Source organism: Heptranchias perlo, chromosome 24, assembly GCF_035084215.1.
Source record: "Heptranchias perlo isolate sHepPer1 chromosome 24, sHepPer1.hap1, whole genome shotgun sequence".
Classification (NCBI taxonomy): Eukaryota; Metazoa; Chordata; class Chondrichthyes; order Hexanchiformes; family Hexanchidae; genus Heptranchias; species Heptranchias perlo.
Window position 1 is genome coordinate 35,534,104 of NC_090348.1, and position 17,772 is coordinate 35,551,875.

The window sequence follows — 17,772 nt, forward strand, 5'->3', positions numbered from 1 at the left end:
ATTGCAAAAATATTTAAGCACTGTCTACACAGTCTATAAATTGGAATACTGCTGTTTCATTATTCCCTGGATTCTAAAGTTGGAGAATTAATTAACTGATAAACTAGGCTTTGTTGACAAAGTGCAGATAACAATTTAAATGCTTTCAGGCTGAAGAACAGACTCACAGTCAGACAGCCAAGCAGCGGGGTACGGATTGTAGTGGAACAGCTTGCTTACAGCTGTCTCTGTGAAAGTTTACTCATTTAGCAATCTTACTACCATTAGGTATGCAAATGATTTGGAATCTCACCGGGATATCGTTCGTTTAACCCGGGTGCAAGCGAAGAATAGATTTTATACAGCCGTAACAATTCGCCAGTTTTTACATTTGTCACAAACTTGCAGCAACGGTTGAATTGTAAATTTTGTAGCGTTATATACTTTGGTTGTAGGGCGGAGGGAGAATTCCCACCAGACTTTCTCTGGTATTCTCAGCAGGCTTGCACATAAATGTCTGATATAAATTTCATGTAATCATGACAGACAACTGAGGACACGTGGCAGACTGGAGGCTTACTACCAGCCGTCTGGTGCATGTGTGGAGTCAGAACAGTAGTAAGTGTAAACCCCAGGAGAATACGCTCAGTTCATAGTGGAGTAGACACGTGGAACCAACTCCCAGTAAAAGTCGCCACTATGATCATTAACTGTCTAAAAAAGCTGGACTGGTCTTTGGTTAGGAGTGGGGCAGAAGGGTTTAGGAATTAATACAAAGTTGATCAAATACACCATTAAGCGAAATAGTTCCTGTGCAGCTGAGACCATGGTAATCCCAATTTTGGACTTGAACTAGCCAGGTTTCAATAATGAAATTGTAATTGGAATTCTGGTGAAAACTCCTGCTTCAAACTTAAACAAATACGAACATTTATCAGACAGTAGTGTTCCTTTAAATATTACTTTCAATGGTTTCAAAAGCAACGTCACAGTTTTTGTGTTTTTGCACTAGATATTTTATTGGATTCAGCGTTGTCTGTCATCCTTGTAAGCGGACCTCACGCCCCTTACGATTCAGAGTGTAACTTTTACTGCCCAATATCAATTTAAACAATAGCTTGACCCATGAATTGTAACAGAGAACTCTTACTCTGAAAACTGGCACATATGCCATTGCATGCATTCTCCTGTCTTTACAGAAGGTAGACTAAAAAACATTCTATTGAGACAGGCACAGCTTCAAACCAACCACTAGTTTATTTTACATAAAATATAGTATACAACTTTTGCAGTGAGCACAGTCAACTTCCTATAGTCCTTGGTTATGGCAAATTAATAAAGGCACCACCTTACTATCTCTCTAGGTGTATGCTCATTTTTTTTTTAGGTAGCCTATTACAAGCTAGCAGATGTAGATGGCTTTAAAATGCAGGCCATTCTCTGCTGCTGTGAGGGTACAGCTCACTCTGTCTGAGGGGGGAAGAGAGAGAGAGAGAGAGAGACGTAAAAGTCATGCTTTCATTGAAACCCACAATTAGGTGATTGGCATAAAGCTGATGTGATACAGAATCACTGGACCTGTACTTCAGAGGAATTATATTCATGTCACAAATACAGCAGTAGTCTTAGGTATAGTTGGTAGATTCCTGGAACAGTAAAAAGAAAATGTCGTCTATTAGAATGAATGTAATCCTGCTTACCACGGATGTCTTAATGCTTGCTCGCATGTATATCGTTTGATTGGGTCCTTCTCCATCAAGCGTTTTATACAATCTTTAGCTGAAAGAAGGAAATAATTAATGAGAATGTGTCCTTTGTCCCATACATAAACTTAACCAAAGGGCATAAAATAATCACTTTCAGCCAGAGGAAAAAGAAACTCGGGATGAAATATTACTAGCGAGCATGTTTATTGCTTTTATAAGAACATAAGGAAGTAGAAAAAGTCCCAATCAGCCCATTGAGCCTATTCCATCCAATGCACCATTCACAAATATACCTGATGCAAAATTCCTGAGGAACAGTGGTTATGATGGAAGTTGTTAAGGGGTACTCAATCACCCCTCCTCCCCACCACCCACCCTGAGATATGTACTTTTGATACTGACCCTGCAATGTTTAGGATTTCATAAGCTTGTGAAAATGCTGTAATGCATTAAAAAAATGTACAGTTGGGTTTAATAACTACTTACCTGGATGAAAAAGAAAACTGGAGGATGAAAACAGTGTAAAGAAATTATTTGAGCAATTTTGTTGGTCAGTTTTGCTGGTTAGTGAATGGTAGCTTTGAAAAAAAATTAGGGATTTGATTGCTTGGTTTTCTGCTGGTCACTCGCTTCTCATTGGCATGTTTGACTATTTTATGATTTGCTCACATTTAGTTGATTGGATAGTTGATTGTTAACTTGGTGGTGGTTACAACCAATTGTTAATTTTTGCACTATGGATGCGTGACACTTTGAGGTACGATGCCCGGAAGTGTGATGCCTCTGAAGCCACACTTTCAGGTATAACACCTTAGACGTGGTGAACATATGATAGACTAGTTTGGATTTGGGTGTGCAGTCCCCTTTAAATGGTGCTGACTTGTACCCCTGTGATCATTTCACACTTCAAGGCAGGTTTTCTTCTCCGGTGGTGGTTTTAATGGTTTGCATCCATCTCCATAATGGTTTAAAAGGAGAATAGACTTACGGCTCATCACATTTCAAGGCACTTTACATATGATTAATTTTACTTTGGGATGTGGTGGCTGTAGTCATGTAGTTGGCTATTGTTGTGTGGGCAAATACAGCAGCCATTTCACACATAGCAAGGTTCACAAATAGCAATGAGATGAATAATCATTAATCTGTGTTTGGTAGTGTTGAGTGAGAGGGGAGTGAACTATCAGCAATTCCCACATCAGCCGCCCTGTAGACTCAGTGAGATTGACAATTAGTGCCAAAATTGGGACAGTTAACTTTATACTGTATTGAGACTGCCCAAATTCATTTTACATATGACACTAACAGCTTTTAGCTCATCAATCTTGGCTCAGTTGAGTACCTGATCTCAAGCATCAATGCAGAGAGACATAAGAACGTAAGAAATAGGAGCAGGAGTAGGCCATATGGCCCCTCGAGCCTGCTCCACCATTCAATAAGATCATGGCTGATCTTCTACTTCAACTCTACTTTCCCGCCCAATCCCCATATCCCTTGATTCCCTTGGTGTCCAAAGATCTAGTGATCTCAGTCTTGAATATACTCAACGACTGAGCATCCACAGCCCTCTGGGGTAGAGAATTCCAAAGATTCACAACCCTCTGAGTGAAGAAATTTCTCCTCATCTCGGTCCTAAATGGCAGACCCCTTATCCTGAGACTTATGCCCCCTAGTTCTAGACTCTGCAGCCAGAGGAAACAGCCTTTCAGCATCTGCCCTGTCAAGCCCTCTCAGAATCTTATGTTTCAATGGGATCACCTCTCATTCTTCTAACCTCCAAAGAGTATAGGCCCATTCTTCTCAATATCTCCTCGTAGGACAACCCTCTCATCCCAGGAATCAATCCAGTGAACTTTTGTTGCACCGCCTCTAAGGCAAGTATATCCTTCCTTAGGTAAGGAGACCAAAACTGTAAGGAGACTGTGGACCTTTGCTTAGGGTTTCACGGGGTGGGTAATGGGGGGAGGGGGGGGAGTTGTGGAGAAAATGATTGGAGAGCTGTGATTGAGTTGTTGCCTGTATCCCTTGCTGGCTGGCTGAAGAGCAGCATTGACAAATGTATGGGAGCAAGTCATTCACTGGGCCTCTCGATCACAGGAAGTGTACAGGCCAATAAATAAAGAAAAATATGGCCAGAAACTTCCATACTCTCAAAACAAGATAATATTTTCTGTTAATGACAACTTAGTTGCCCCAACTTGGTCTTCTTTTCTTAAGTGCTGGTATTTTTCTCTTTGAAGTATGCAAGGAACTGTAAAAACTTTCAATTATTATTGGCAAAGTGAAAAAGAAAATTCTGACATTTTTTTTTACAAAATCAGGCCTGTTGCCTTCGAATAAACCTGCCAAACAACTGTTTTGCTTCAATTTCAAGGCTGTATTTATCTTTTTCAGTATTAACACATCATTCTATTCCATGGCAGTTGTAAGTTTTGGCAGCAGTTACTGAAATTCTCTGTATTTTAAAAATAGAAATACCTCTCAGTAGTTTGGATTGAGAGACACAAACTGAGAATTGCACAGAGTTCCCAGTGGCAAACGCTCAGTAGAAAAACACAGCATCCACCATAACACTGTGTTTTTACCATTTGGTCGATTTACCAACTCAATCTCTAGGCAAGACATCCGTAGTGGAAGTGACAGGAATAAAGTTTGGTGGGAGGGTGGGGGGAGAAATTAAATAAATCAAAGAGAAAAAGAAAGAAACTATTCATAATGAAATAGGAAAAAAGAGGAAAAAAAGACACAGGATTATCATCATTAGACACAGGACGCCTATTAGATGTAGCACACATGGCCATTTTATTGCTTAACAGCTAGGCGCTACTCAGTTCCCTACTGTTTCCACACATTTTAATACATAGTTCCCATCTTTTCCATCTCAGAGGGATGAGAGTCTGAGTGAACACTACTGGGATTCAAACCTAAGACTTTCTACCCTTAGCTTTGGTAATCAACCAACCGAGCGACCCAGCCCTTGAAGAACAGAAGAAATGAGAAAGGAGCATAAGGAAGAAAAAATGGCAACGAAAAGAGCTGGCAATCTCCTCTCATTTGGTCAATGAAATGACCATTCTTCATGTGTAGCCTGGACAGTACACGTCAGCCATGGGGCAGCACAGCCAAGTCTGATCATGTTCCCATCCATTGTCACACACATGCATCTTCCAACAAGTGTCACTGGATAGTAATCAGGAGCAGAAACTCTGGCTGATTTTTCCTCTCCCTAGCTCAGGGACAGTGATGCTAGTTGTGGTGCCCTTATGGTTGACTTGTTTGAGATCAGTTATTGCAGCATGGACCAGGGATTGAGCGAGGGTGGATGGGGGTTTCAGTCCGTCGGTACAAGTGCAGTGGATCAGGCCTCTAAGAATTTCAGAACCAAAGTTATTATCCAGTGACTCCTGTTGAAAAGTAAGTATAAGGAATCTTACAACACCAGGTTATAGCCCAACTGTTTTATTTGAAAATCACAAGCTTTCGGAGGCTTTCTCCTTCGTCAGGTGAGTGTGGGATTCGGATTCCATGGAAGGTTGCCGCATTTATAGTCAGAGAACAACACCTGGTGATTACAGATAATCTTTCCAACTGCCCGTTGTCAAGGCAATCAAAGTGTTCAGACAGAGAGATGTTACCTACAAGACCACCGAATACACAAACGGCCAGAAAAAAAGACAGACAGAGAGAGAGAAACATCCGAAAGGAAGAGAAAGACAGAGAATGACCCGTTGTATTAAAAACAGATAATTTTTTGTTTTTCTCAGACGAGGAGGAACGCGATGGACACCTACAGACGCTGAAAGACGCCCTCGTAAGAACGGGATATGACGCTCGACTCGTCGATCAACAGTTCCGACGGGCCACAGCGAAAAATCGCATAGACTTCCTCAGAAGACTAACACGGGACGCAACCAACAGAGTACCCTTCGTAGTCCAGTACTTCCCCGGAGCGGAGAAACTACGCCATGTTCTCCGCAGCCTTCAACATGTCATCGATGACGACAAACACCTCGCTAAGGCCATCCCCACACCTCCACTACTCGCCTTCAAACAGCCACCCAACCTCAAACAGACCATCGTTCGCAGCAAATTACCCAGCTTTCAGGAGAACAGCGTCCACGACACCACACAACCCTGCCACGGCAACCTCTGCAAGACATGCCAGATCATCGACACAGATACCACCATCACACGAGAGGACACCACCCACCAGGTACATGGTTCATACTCCTGTGACTCGGCCAACGTTGTCTACCTCATACGTTGCAGGAAAGGATGCCCCGGAGCATGGTACATTGGCGAGACCATGCAGACACTGCGACAACGGATGAACGGACACCGCGCAACAATCGCCAGACAGGAGGGTTCCCTCCCAGTCGGGGAACACTTCAGCAGTCAAGGACATTCAGCCACCGATCTTCGGGTAAGCGTTCTCCAAGGCGGCCTTCGAGACACACGACAACGCAAAATCGTCGAGCAGAAATTGATAGCCAAGTTCCGCACCCATAAGGACGGCCTCAACCGGGATCTTGGGTTCATGTCACGCTACATGTAACCACACCAGCGAAAAAAGTTATCTGTTTTTAATACAACGGGTCATTCTCTGTCTTTCTCTTCCTTTCGGATGTTTCTCTCTCTCTGTCTGTCTTTTTTTCTGGCCGTTTGTGTATTCGGTGGTCTTGTAGGTAACATCTCTCTGTCTGAACACTTTGATTGCCTTGACAACGGGCAGTTGGAAAGATTATCTGTAATCACCAGGTGTTGTTCTCTGACTATAAATGCGGCAACCTTCCATGGAATCCGAATCCCACACTCACCTGACGAAGGAGAAAGCCTCCGAAAGCTTGTGATTTTCAAATAAAACAGTTGGACTATAACCTGGTGTTGTAAGATTCCTTACATTTGTCAACCCCAATCCATCACCGGCATCTCCACATCATGAAAAGTAAGTAGACATCAGGACTGGATACGTGGTTGAATAGTCACTGGCACTCACTGTCTAGATTCATACATGAAGAATTTTACCTCCATTAAGAATTGAAGCACATATTTCTTTCTACTGGATTACCCAAAGACCTTGAAATTACACTATGAAAAATGTTAACATTGAAGCAGTTAATACATTTTTATGAAACTCCTTTCTCTTCAAAAATAAATAGGCTAATGCCTCTGTTAAAATAGAAGATAAAAGAGTTTATATGAACATGCTAAGTGTTTGTATGCTAATAGTCACACAGTGTAGTTTCAAGGCAACGAGTTTCAGTGGGTGTGGATGCTGATGCAACTCATTCAACCATCCACATCAACACTGTGGCTACAAGAAGAGAGCAGAGACTTGATACTCTGTGATGAAAGGCTCCCCTCCTGACTCCTCAATACCGATCCACCATCTCAATTCAGGAGTGTGTTGGAATATTCACCACTCATCTGGATGCTCCAGCCAAAACAACACTCAAGAAGCTCAACATCATCCAGGATAAAGCAGTCCACTTGATCGGTGCCCCTGCCATTAAATTCAAGATTCACTCCCTCAACCATCTGCGGTGCACTGTGGCTGTAGTGTGTACTATCTACAGGATGTACTGCACCAACACACTAAGCTTACTTTGACAACACCTCCCAGCTCCTTGATCTCTACCATCGAGAAAGACAAGAGCCGCAATATCATAGGAACACCTTCAAATTCCCCTCCAAGTTACACACCATCCTGACTTGGAAATATACCGCCATTCCTTCATAACCCCAATCTTCCATTATCACTGGGTCAATCTCCCTGAATTCTCTCCTTAACACCTTTGCGGAAACACCATCACCACAAGGATTGCAGGAGAAGGAGAAGGTCCACCATCACCTTTTCAGAGCAACTCGTGATGGATAATAAATGTGGCCTTACCAGTGCTGCCTGCATCATGAGAATCAATTTTAAAAAGGTGCCCTTTAACATACCAGATTCGGAGATATCATCCCAGTATGGAGAGTCAAACTCATATTCTGCCTTCAATATCTGTTCAAACAGTCTGGAGTCATTTTCATCATAGAATGGAGGATAGCCACATAACCTGAAGGGAGAAATATACAATAAAAGCTAATAACAATAGTTTAAATTGTGCATGTTTACTTATTAGATATCTTCCTCAAACTAAGTATTTAAATCTTGCAAACAGTTCTTTGGTGACCAAAAATTAAAATGCAGAGAATCTTTGATGCAGGAAAGAGCCATGAAGCTGATCACTATTGTCAGAGAACTGAGTTATGAGGAAAGAACAGAAAAACTCAGACTCCTCAGGACACCAATAAGAGGAAACCTAACAAAATACTAAATGGAATAGAAAAGTTGAATCCAGATTACTATTTCAAGTTAAACCATGATTGCAGGACAACAGGACATAGTTACAAACCGATAAGAGGTAAGTTAGAACCATAGAAAAAAATTAAGTTCATAACTTATGTCATGTATTTCTTCACGCAAAAAGCGATCGATATATTGAATGGTCTGCCTGGTAGGGAAGTGGGGGCCAAAAGTTGGAATCATCAAGAGGCAGTTGGACGCAGTAATGGAGGGCCATAATCTTCTATGGAAAGATGAGCTACGTCAGCCAATTGGCATCTGTAATTTGGGATTTTTGTAAAACCTTGTACAGGAATGAACTTCAAGTAAACTCTGTTGAAGGCAATTAGTTACATTACCCAACTGAGGGGGTCAATGTTCAGGTAGACAGGCGTGACATTCTCATCCTTATTAATAAATTGGCCACCTCCGCTTTGGCAATTATCTGCCTGAGTAGCAAGGCCTTTACATAAATATTCTAATTTACTGCTGGCGATATTTAGAAATTTAAAACCTGAAAAAAATTGGAAATGCCACTTTACCTGGAATCTTGCCCTGTGAGGACAAGCTTCCAGATGTTTATGGGCCAATAAAAGAAACCCTCAGAATATGGAGAAGTTAAGTAGCTGAAGCAGAGTTAAGGGCAGCTTTAATTTCTCCTCCTGGGAACAGGCAATGATTATTGTTGACCCTTCCCAATTAACATAAATGGTTTAAAGAAGCAGTAAAGTTGTAATTGCTTCTGCTGGCACATATTGGAACAACCTTCTGCAAATGAGCCAATGATATCACTCACTTGAAAGTTTCCACTATGTTGCTACAATTCAGAGCTCCCTGTCCCTTAAATCTGCTTGCCACAGTTTGGGTGAATTTCGTTATTGCCTAGTTGAGCCACAGGGTGCCATGTTGCAGAATACAGAAGTACCGCAGCTCCAGATCAAGGGTAAAAACCTAAAATTTATACCACACGCTGCAGTATTCTGCCCATAGGATAACAATGGTCATGATTCTGACAGGACTATTTTTTAAAAAACCATATTTGGACATAAAATTATGAAACAATTTTCTGAGTGGTAAATATTGTTAAAATTGACGGTATGAAACACAGTAATGTTACTCACTGCTTTCAATGACCTGACCAAAATTCAATTCTATCGGGCAGATGGAAAAAGATTTAATTTTCATTCAGTCTCTTACCATTCCACACAACCAAGTCCATCAGTTTATGCACACACCACTAATTTTACACATTTGTACCGCTGTGAAAGCCATCAAATTTCCATGGTTGAAACCGAAAACACATTGACTATGTTAACTCCAAAATCTTTAACCATTTCTATTCAGTTAGTCAATAAGCAGCCCCAACATTACATCGCACATAGGATAATTACTATTAGATGAATATGATGTCCTCAGATTCCCAGCATACATCTTCCATATCTGTTGCTCTGTGATACACGTTTTGCACTACCCGACCACTGGCAGTGGTTAGTCTGGAATCACCCTCCCGCCTGATGTAGGATATAAAGAGGATACCAGCATTCCATGGAGAAAAATGGGTCATGAATGAAATTTGAGGAGTCACAATGCAGCGGCAGTAACTTACTGGATCACAGATGTTCCTCATTCTATTTCAAATTCTTATTGTAACTCTAGTACCAGGATGAATTTCTCAATCGTGGGAAAATACTTTTTGTTCTTTAAAGTTTATGGGTGGTCTTAGAAGATTCAAATGGACATAACTAATGCATATACAGCAGAAGCTCAATTATCACCCATAATGGAGGAAAACCTCCCAACAAATGATGGAAACTGGCAGATAATCGAGAGTTCCTTTACACTTGGTGTGATACGATGAGTTTTTATTTTCTGATTGGTCCAGTTGGTCAGCTAATCAAGTGCCCAGAATGTGCAGAGAAGACCCATGGTTTTCCATTTTAAATATGAGATAATTGTAATGAAGCCTTGTTTCCAACTGATCGCCTGACCCAAAACTAAATATCAGAGATGCATAGATAGTAAATTCTAATAGGTACTGGACATTCAGATAAAAACGATTTATCCTCCTGAATGAAGAACCCAGAATTTGTGAAAGATTAATTGAAAACGCTTCATTGCATTTTAGCTGTTTTTAAAAAAAAAATTAAGCTCCAAATCCCACAAAAAATTTCCCCCATGCAGACCTGGAAGGTCACAGGTTCAATCCCCAACTTGTACTGAGTTAGCTGATCTCAGCTTGACTCAATAGTAGCACTCTTGACTCTGGAATACTGTGGGTTCAAGTCCTAATATGGACTTGAGCAAATAATATAGACTGACACTTCAGTGCAGTACTGAGGGAGTGCTGCATTGTTGGAGGTGCCGTCTGTCAGATGAGATGTTAAACTCTCTGCCCGTTTAGGTGGACATAAAAGCAAAGAAATGCAGAGAGTTCTCCCAAAGCCCTGGCCAACACTCCTACCTAATCCAACACCATCAGGGTGATGTGATCATTCAATTCATTTGCTACTTGTGGAACCTTGCTGTGGACATGCTGAGTACTAAGTTTGCCTACGTTAACAAGTGACTGCGCCTCAAAAATAATTCATGGAGAGATCCTGAGGATGTGAAATGAGAGCGTCGGTGCAGAGCCAAGGTTTAGGGACTTCTAAGGGTGTACAGTGGTACTGCTGAAGATTAATCAGCTCAAACCACACAGCATGGTAAGCTTCCTTCTGCTTGTCCAGCTAGGACCAGCCTACCCATTAAAGCACGGGCTTGCAGGATTATATGGTGCCAAGAGGGAAGAATCACAGTGACAGGTCGATTGTTCCAGGTTCAATTAGTGGTCAATCACCAACAGTGCCTGGAATATGTGGACCTGTTTGTTTCAGATGGCCAATTACCAAGTTTGCCACATAGGGTTGACTTAGTTCAGAGTTTCCATCATTAGGTGCATCATCTTGGAGCCACTTTGATCGTAGAGAGCCCAGCCCTCCCACCCTCAGTTCCCTTGCGTAACTTGTAAACATTTGAATAGGTTTATTAATTTATTTCATGTGATCCACTTCACCGGACTATAGAGACATACACTTACATAAATTCTGTAGTTTGATAGTTACTTGCACTATACACTGGCTGTATTTTTTTCTATTAATTGATTGTAACTTATCACTGGCTAAACTTGCAGCAATTACATCATAATCATTAATGTAACAGTGAAGGCTTCCTCACACATCCTCTGCATGAAAAGTCCTGACTGTTGATGTCCATTTTAACACTGGATGCCAGTCAATAATAGCATAAGTTGAATAAAATCACCCTTACTATTTCCATATAGACACATGGGAATGATTTCAAGGCAGTCATTTCATCTCAGGGTTCATATGATGACTAGAAACTATGATAGCAAATCTATCATGTGTTATGTTGTTTGAACTCTTCAAAGAGATTAAGCCTTGTAATCAATCCCAGAAATTCAATGTCACGAATATCATTATCAACGCAACCCAATATTATCTACTGCGAACATGAAATATCCTTTCCAATTTGCTAATTTCTGTAAAAAAGCCCACACACTCTTCATTTCTTCCTTGATTTAATTTAAAGTTATTTTTCTAACTTGCTATCTTCCTCTTCTGAAGGTGCTGACTTTTGTTATCTATGAGCATCAGGATCCCTCCATGCAAGTGGACACTTCTCTTGTTTCAGGCAGGACAGTGAGTGTCGGTAAGTTGTTCAATCACAGGGGGCATTGCAGCCAAGCCCAATGCCACCCTCGCTCAAAGTCCACTTTCTAACATGGGTCACTGGATAGTGATGAGGAGCAGAAACCCGAGTTGGTATTTCCCTTCCCTCACTCAGAGTCCAATCATAGCACCCCTATTGCTGCTCCAACTGAGATAAGCTGATCAGCACAGCCTGGAGATTGATCTTGGGACCTACCCTGGTCTCTAAGGCACGGTAGCACATTGAGCAGAAGTGTAACCTACTGATCCATTCGGGTAGTGTAAAAATAATGTACTAAATAGATTTTAGAGAAATTTGAAGGTGTCCATGTTAAAGTGTTTTTAAATAAAACATAAAACGACAATGATTTTCTCATGGCTCCCATAAATATAGCAACACCAGGGAAAGCAATTTAATGTCATTCTCATCAGTTCAGTTGAGACAAAAATAAATCATTATAATTGGGGCAAATACTTTGCTAAAATTTTCTTTACATGTCGGAAACTTAAGCTTCAAATTGAAGAAGATTAACAGACGGATTCTTCAGGCTTTAAACCAGATGAGTAGAGCATACACACGGAGCCTCATCAATGTTTTTTTCCCTTTCACTTATGCCTCCAAATAACTGCCAAGTCAAAAAAATAGTTTTTAAAAACACAAAAGTTCCAAGAACTAGCACTGGCCAGGGCAGCAAGAGATCAAAGGTAATCGGCCTATGTGTAGAATATTATGTTGTGGTTTGGGGCATTAATCCAAGTCTGGAATGTAATAAGATTATTTTTCTCTCATTAACCTACTGTTGTCCATATATAGGAATAAGAAAAGCAAGGGTTTAGACACCTGGCACTAGAAACCGTCAATGTGTGGCCAACTCTAGACTGATACAATAGTTTCATAAATTGTGCACATACCAGAATTCACTGTAATAGGTATATTTGGATCTAAATATGGTGTTACTGCTCAACAAAAATATTCTACTTCAGAAAATACAGGAAGTGTCAAGTAAAATTAGGCATCTGAGTAATATAAGTAACATATCTGTGATGCAGATAGAATTCCTAAGACTATGATGTAGAGCTTAATTCATTCGGATTTTTAATGATGATTACATGGCAATTGTTACCAGCAAAGAGGTTTTAGAACATATGCTTATAAGTACCATTCTCACCTCTCTGGCCCATATTTATCCCTCAACCAACATCATTAAAACAGATTATCTGGTCATTATCTCATTGCTGTTTGTGGGATCTTGCTGTGCGCAAATTGGCTGCGGCGTTTCCTACATGACAGCAGTGACTACACTTCAAAAGTACTTCATTAGCTGTAAAGTGCTCTGGGACATCCTGATGTCGTGAAAGGCGCCATATAAATGCAACTCTTTCTTTTTTTTTTCCACTCTCCTACCCATACCACAAAGCCACAAGGAAAACAACCTTATTAGATATATTGAGATTAGATTGAGCTCGTCCTCCGTCAGAATGCATCATTTCTCTATTTATCTTCACTTCCCCAAGCCTTCCTGACCTGAGCCATTTGTAACATACAGGTGATTTGCTCCAATGCCTCGTCATTTAGGGTCTCAAGTGATATTGAAAAAAAGTGACAGCAAAACTGAATTTTCATAACTGCATTGGGTTAGCAGCCATTCATGGGCTGTCAATTATTTAGGATGTGTCCACATGAGTACAAAGATATCTCTCAGTTTCTCTGTACTTGACCAAAATGTCAAGCTGACCAAACTGAATAGATTAGAATGGCTTGATTCAGTGCCAAATAATTTGTATAGACTGTTAGGAAGTTCCCCATCCAAATAAATGACAATAATGAAACTATGCAGATCTGGACTTACCTAAACTATTTATGTCTCTGTCCTAAGGTGTGGCAATTACCTAGACTGTAATGTGCATTCTATACAGCTTGCAGAAACAATTAGCAGATGACTGACCTTAACTCGGCGTATGCTACGTTCAACAAGGAAAAATCCAATGGATAATCTAAGACAAAAATTATTACGTCTTTGCTTGGCAACATACAGTGCACATGTGGCAGAAATTAAAAGAAATCGGAAATAAAAATAGAAAATGCTGGAAATACACACCAGGTCAGTCAGCATCGGAAAAAGAAAGGATGGGTCAATATTTCAGATCCAGCATCTCAGCTGTGTTGCTAATGAACAGCCCCATCCAAAATACTAATCTAGTTTCTCTCTTTCAGATGCTGATCAACCTTCTATGCACATCCGGCATTATATTTCAGAGTTTGTGTGGCTCATTTTAAGTGACTTGCAAGTCAGTGGACAGAGTAAAGAGGTTTGATGCTTCCAAAATGTGCCTTTTTGTGCTGAAGACATTTCCTCTGGAATTAATTAAAATGTTTACATGGACTTTAAGCATCACAACAATCACTTGCTTTGTTTTTTTTAAAAAACATGTCAACCAGGCATGGTTAAATCTAACTACGAAATAATCCAGAAAAAATACTATATGATTGGTCTAAGGTTTCTGAACCTTATTATGGTGTTTCACAGCATATTATAGTTTACTATCAAACTACTTTATAAAGTCCCTGGGTTTGATGATGTTACCTTCCAGGCATATGTATCCAAAAAATATTTTTTAATACAATTTTAGTGAATTTTGCGCTGTCAAGACAAGAGATGTTGGCGCTGGGAAGTGGAGCACTTTAATATTTCAGGTACTTATTGTTAGCATCAAGCAGTCAATGGGAATCAGGGGGAAAAACTCTCCAGTGGCTGGAGTCATACGTAGCACAAAGGAAGATGGTAATGGTTGTTGGAGGCCAATCATCTCAGCCCCAGGACATCGCTGCAGGGGTTCCTCAGGGCAGTGTCCTAGACTCAACCATCTTCTGCTGCTTCATCAATGATTTTCCCTCCATCATAAGATCAAAAGTGGGGATGTTCACTGATGACTGCACAGTGTTCAGTTCCATTCGCAACCCCTCAGATGATGAAGCAGTCCGTGCCTGCATGCAGCAAGATCTGGACAACATACAGTTTTGGGCTGAACCTTCGTTGCACCACCTCTAAGGCAATTATATCCTTCCTTAGATAAGGAGACCAAAACTTTACACAGTACTCCTTTCCACCATCTACAAGGCACAAGTCAGGAGTGTGATGGAATATTCTCCACTTGCCTGGATGAGTGCAGCTCCAACAACACTCAAGAGGCTCGACACCATCCAGAACAAAGCAGCCCACTTGATTGGCATCCCATCCTCACCTTAAACATTCAATCCCTCCACCTCCGGCGCACCATGGCTGCAGTGTGTACCATCTACAAGATGCACTGCAGCAACTCACCTAGGCTTCTTCGACAGCACCTCCCAAACTCGCGACCTCCACCACCTAGAAGGACAAGTGCAGCAGGCATATGGGAACACCACCACCTGCAACTTTCCCTCCAAGTCACACAACATCCTGACTTGGAAATATATGGCCATTCCTTCATCGTCGCTGGGTTAAAATTCTGGAACTTACTACCTAATAGAACTGTGGGAGAACCTTCAGCACACAGACTGCAGCGTTTCAAGAAGGCGGCTCACCACCACCTTCTCAAGGGCAATTAGGGATGGGTAATAAATGCTGGTCTTGCCAGCGACGCTCACATCCCATTAATGAATAAAAAAAGTCCCAGGTTAGAATGAGGTTCCCTCTACTCTGCTCAACAATGTGCCTGAGCATCACCCAAAGACGAGTGCTCCCTACTGCATCAATGTGACATCTTTTCATTCAGCCATTCCTGTGGCCTTTCTGAGGTACATTTTCACTTTAAGCTTAATGTCAGTGAAAAAGTCTCAAATTCGCACCGACATTAATCTTGTATAGTGAAAATTGGATATTAAGATCTGAACTGACTCTGAAGCAAAGCAGAATGAGATTCTGTCCTCCAGGGAGTCTAACTCCACCTTATTGTCAGTCAGACCCTGATTCTGGATTCAGGCTGCATTTACATTTTTGAAACCCTGGTTGGGGCCTCACACACAGTGACCAGTTTGTCAGAAAATTTAAAGTGCCCTGCCCGTGATCTTCTGTCCATTTAAATCAATGGACATAAAATCACAGGCAGTACGCTTGTGATTTTTCGAAATGCTGCCCACGGTGTGAGAGGTCCTGCCAGTGGTATAGGGTTGGAAAATTTAGCCCTTCAAAGCCAAACCCTGTGTGAGATTGCCTATTTAGTGCTAATTTGTGCCAACTAAGGATAATTTTATTTTCTGAACCCATGCCCCTAGGACTGAGACGACCCAAACTCATTTCACATCGGACCCTTGCGGCCAACAGACAGAAAAAACCTTAATCTCATCAGCCTAGGCTGAATTCAACTTTAGGCTAGTGTGATAACTCACTGCACTACTCAATAGCGACATCTTGGATTTTTTTTAAACCTGTTCTGTAGGTATGTGCCTGCAATTGTATATTAGTGATACACGTATGGAACTCAGCTTCAATAAAACTGTGCATCCTGAACTGGAATTTTCAGATTTTGTCTCCACTCTCAAAATGCAAAGTTCAGTTTACGAAAAAACACTTAAAAAACATTTCTAATACTCTTGAATGCATATTCTCTTATATATCTAAGCAGCAAATAATTTGTTGTTGTTGAGCTTCTCTATTTGGTATCTTCCTTTAGAGTAAACTCTATTCTTTGTATTGAAAGGCCAATAAAATGAAATAAAAATAAAATGCATTCAAAACTATAAGATAGAAATGTCAATAAAACCTGAAGGCCAACATTCCACGATCAGCCATCATATGGTACACATTACATTGTGTTGTGCCATTTTCTATGTAAAAGATGTACGAAGTAATTTACAATACATCAAGCTTTCAAAAAGAATGAAGGTATTTATTGTAATTCAAAGTCCGCAGAACAAAAATGCTGCATAAACAAAAACTGATGCCTGGAGTTTCAACTAAATATAACCCATGAACTGACCAAAAACATTTGAGTTAATTATACTTTAAGTGAATCGTGCTGTTGTTACACAATAATAAAAAAATTACTCCATTTGAGCAGCAATTGCAAGGTAACATCAGTAACGTATTTGTGAAGCAAATCAGTTAACTAAATAAAACAATTAGCACTGAAAGGATTGTCCATTTTCTCTGGTGAAGTTTATATTTTCTTAAAAATGGATTGCATTTTTCTCTACTTGCTAATGTTGGCGACAAACTTGTCTTGAGTGTTGGGGGTGGTGGTAGGGAGTAACCTGCTTTATAATCAAACCAAATTTTTCATTAGTATTAGTGAACTAAGGAAAATAAACCACAATGTGACTTAGATATCGTTTGGACACAGCAGTGCTTTACACTATTTTAATTATTTCTACAAATAGTCATTCAAAATCTTAAGTGTGCGCACACTTTCTGTCAACTTTTTACATTATAAATTCCTATATCCACATTTATGATGGGAACTGCCTAAATAAAACTCGTCATGTTGGAATTACACCTATCCTCAGTGGAGGTGGTGGAGTGCCATCACAGGTAGGAGGGTGTCATTACAACATGACAAGTTCACTTTGGCAATTTCCATTATAAAAGTGGACATAGGAGTTTATAATGAAAAGGGAAAAATAAGAGCACAATGTATGGCCATAAAATGGGGACTGAATTACATCTGAATGCCTCTGTATACTTATCCACTGCTCTCTAACCCCGACTTCACCTGGACACTACACTTGGTGTGACTCCCCATGCGCAATGACACATTGATCGACTAGTTTCCTTAACTATTACAAGGTGAAAAAAACAAAGCAATTGCTGGAATAAAACAGAAAATGCTGAAATGCACAGAAGGCTAATCAGCATCTGAAAAAGAAAAGGCAGTTTAACATCTCGGTCGGGACCATCAGCAGAACCGTGTCATAGATTGAATTCCGAAAGCAATTCAAACCCTGAGAATGCAAAATGGGATGCTGATGAAGGGTTCTATTTTTTTGCTTTAGTAATCTGTCTCCCGATTTATAAAACCTAGGGGGTCAATTTTTACTGTTCCCACCGGTCGGGAACCTGGTGACAGTGGGTCA

At 40.6% G+C, this 17,772-nt stretch overlaps 1 protein-coding gene across 1 annotated transcript in view; it reads right to left on the reverse strand.

Annotated features, from left to right (window-relative positions):
• Nucleotides 1-17,772, reverse strand: part of camk1da (calcium/calmodulin-dependent protein kinase 1Da) — a 354,041-nt gene that overhangs the window by 36,205 nt on the left and 300,064 nt on the right. Inside the window, exons 7-8 of the mRNA XM_068005083.1 lie at nucleotides 7,632-7,744; nucleotides 1,680-1,758 (exon numbers count right to left, since the gene is read on the reverse strand). Coding sequence (XP_067861184.1) covers nucleotides 1,680-1,758; nucleotides 7,632-7,744 — 192 coding nt within the window. The remainder of the gene's footprint in view (nucleotides 1-1,679; nucleotides 1,759-7,631; nucleotides 7,745-17,772) is intronic.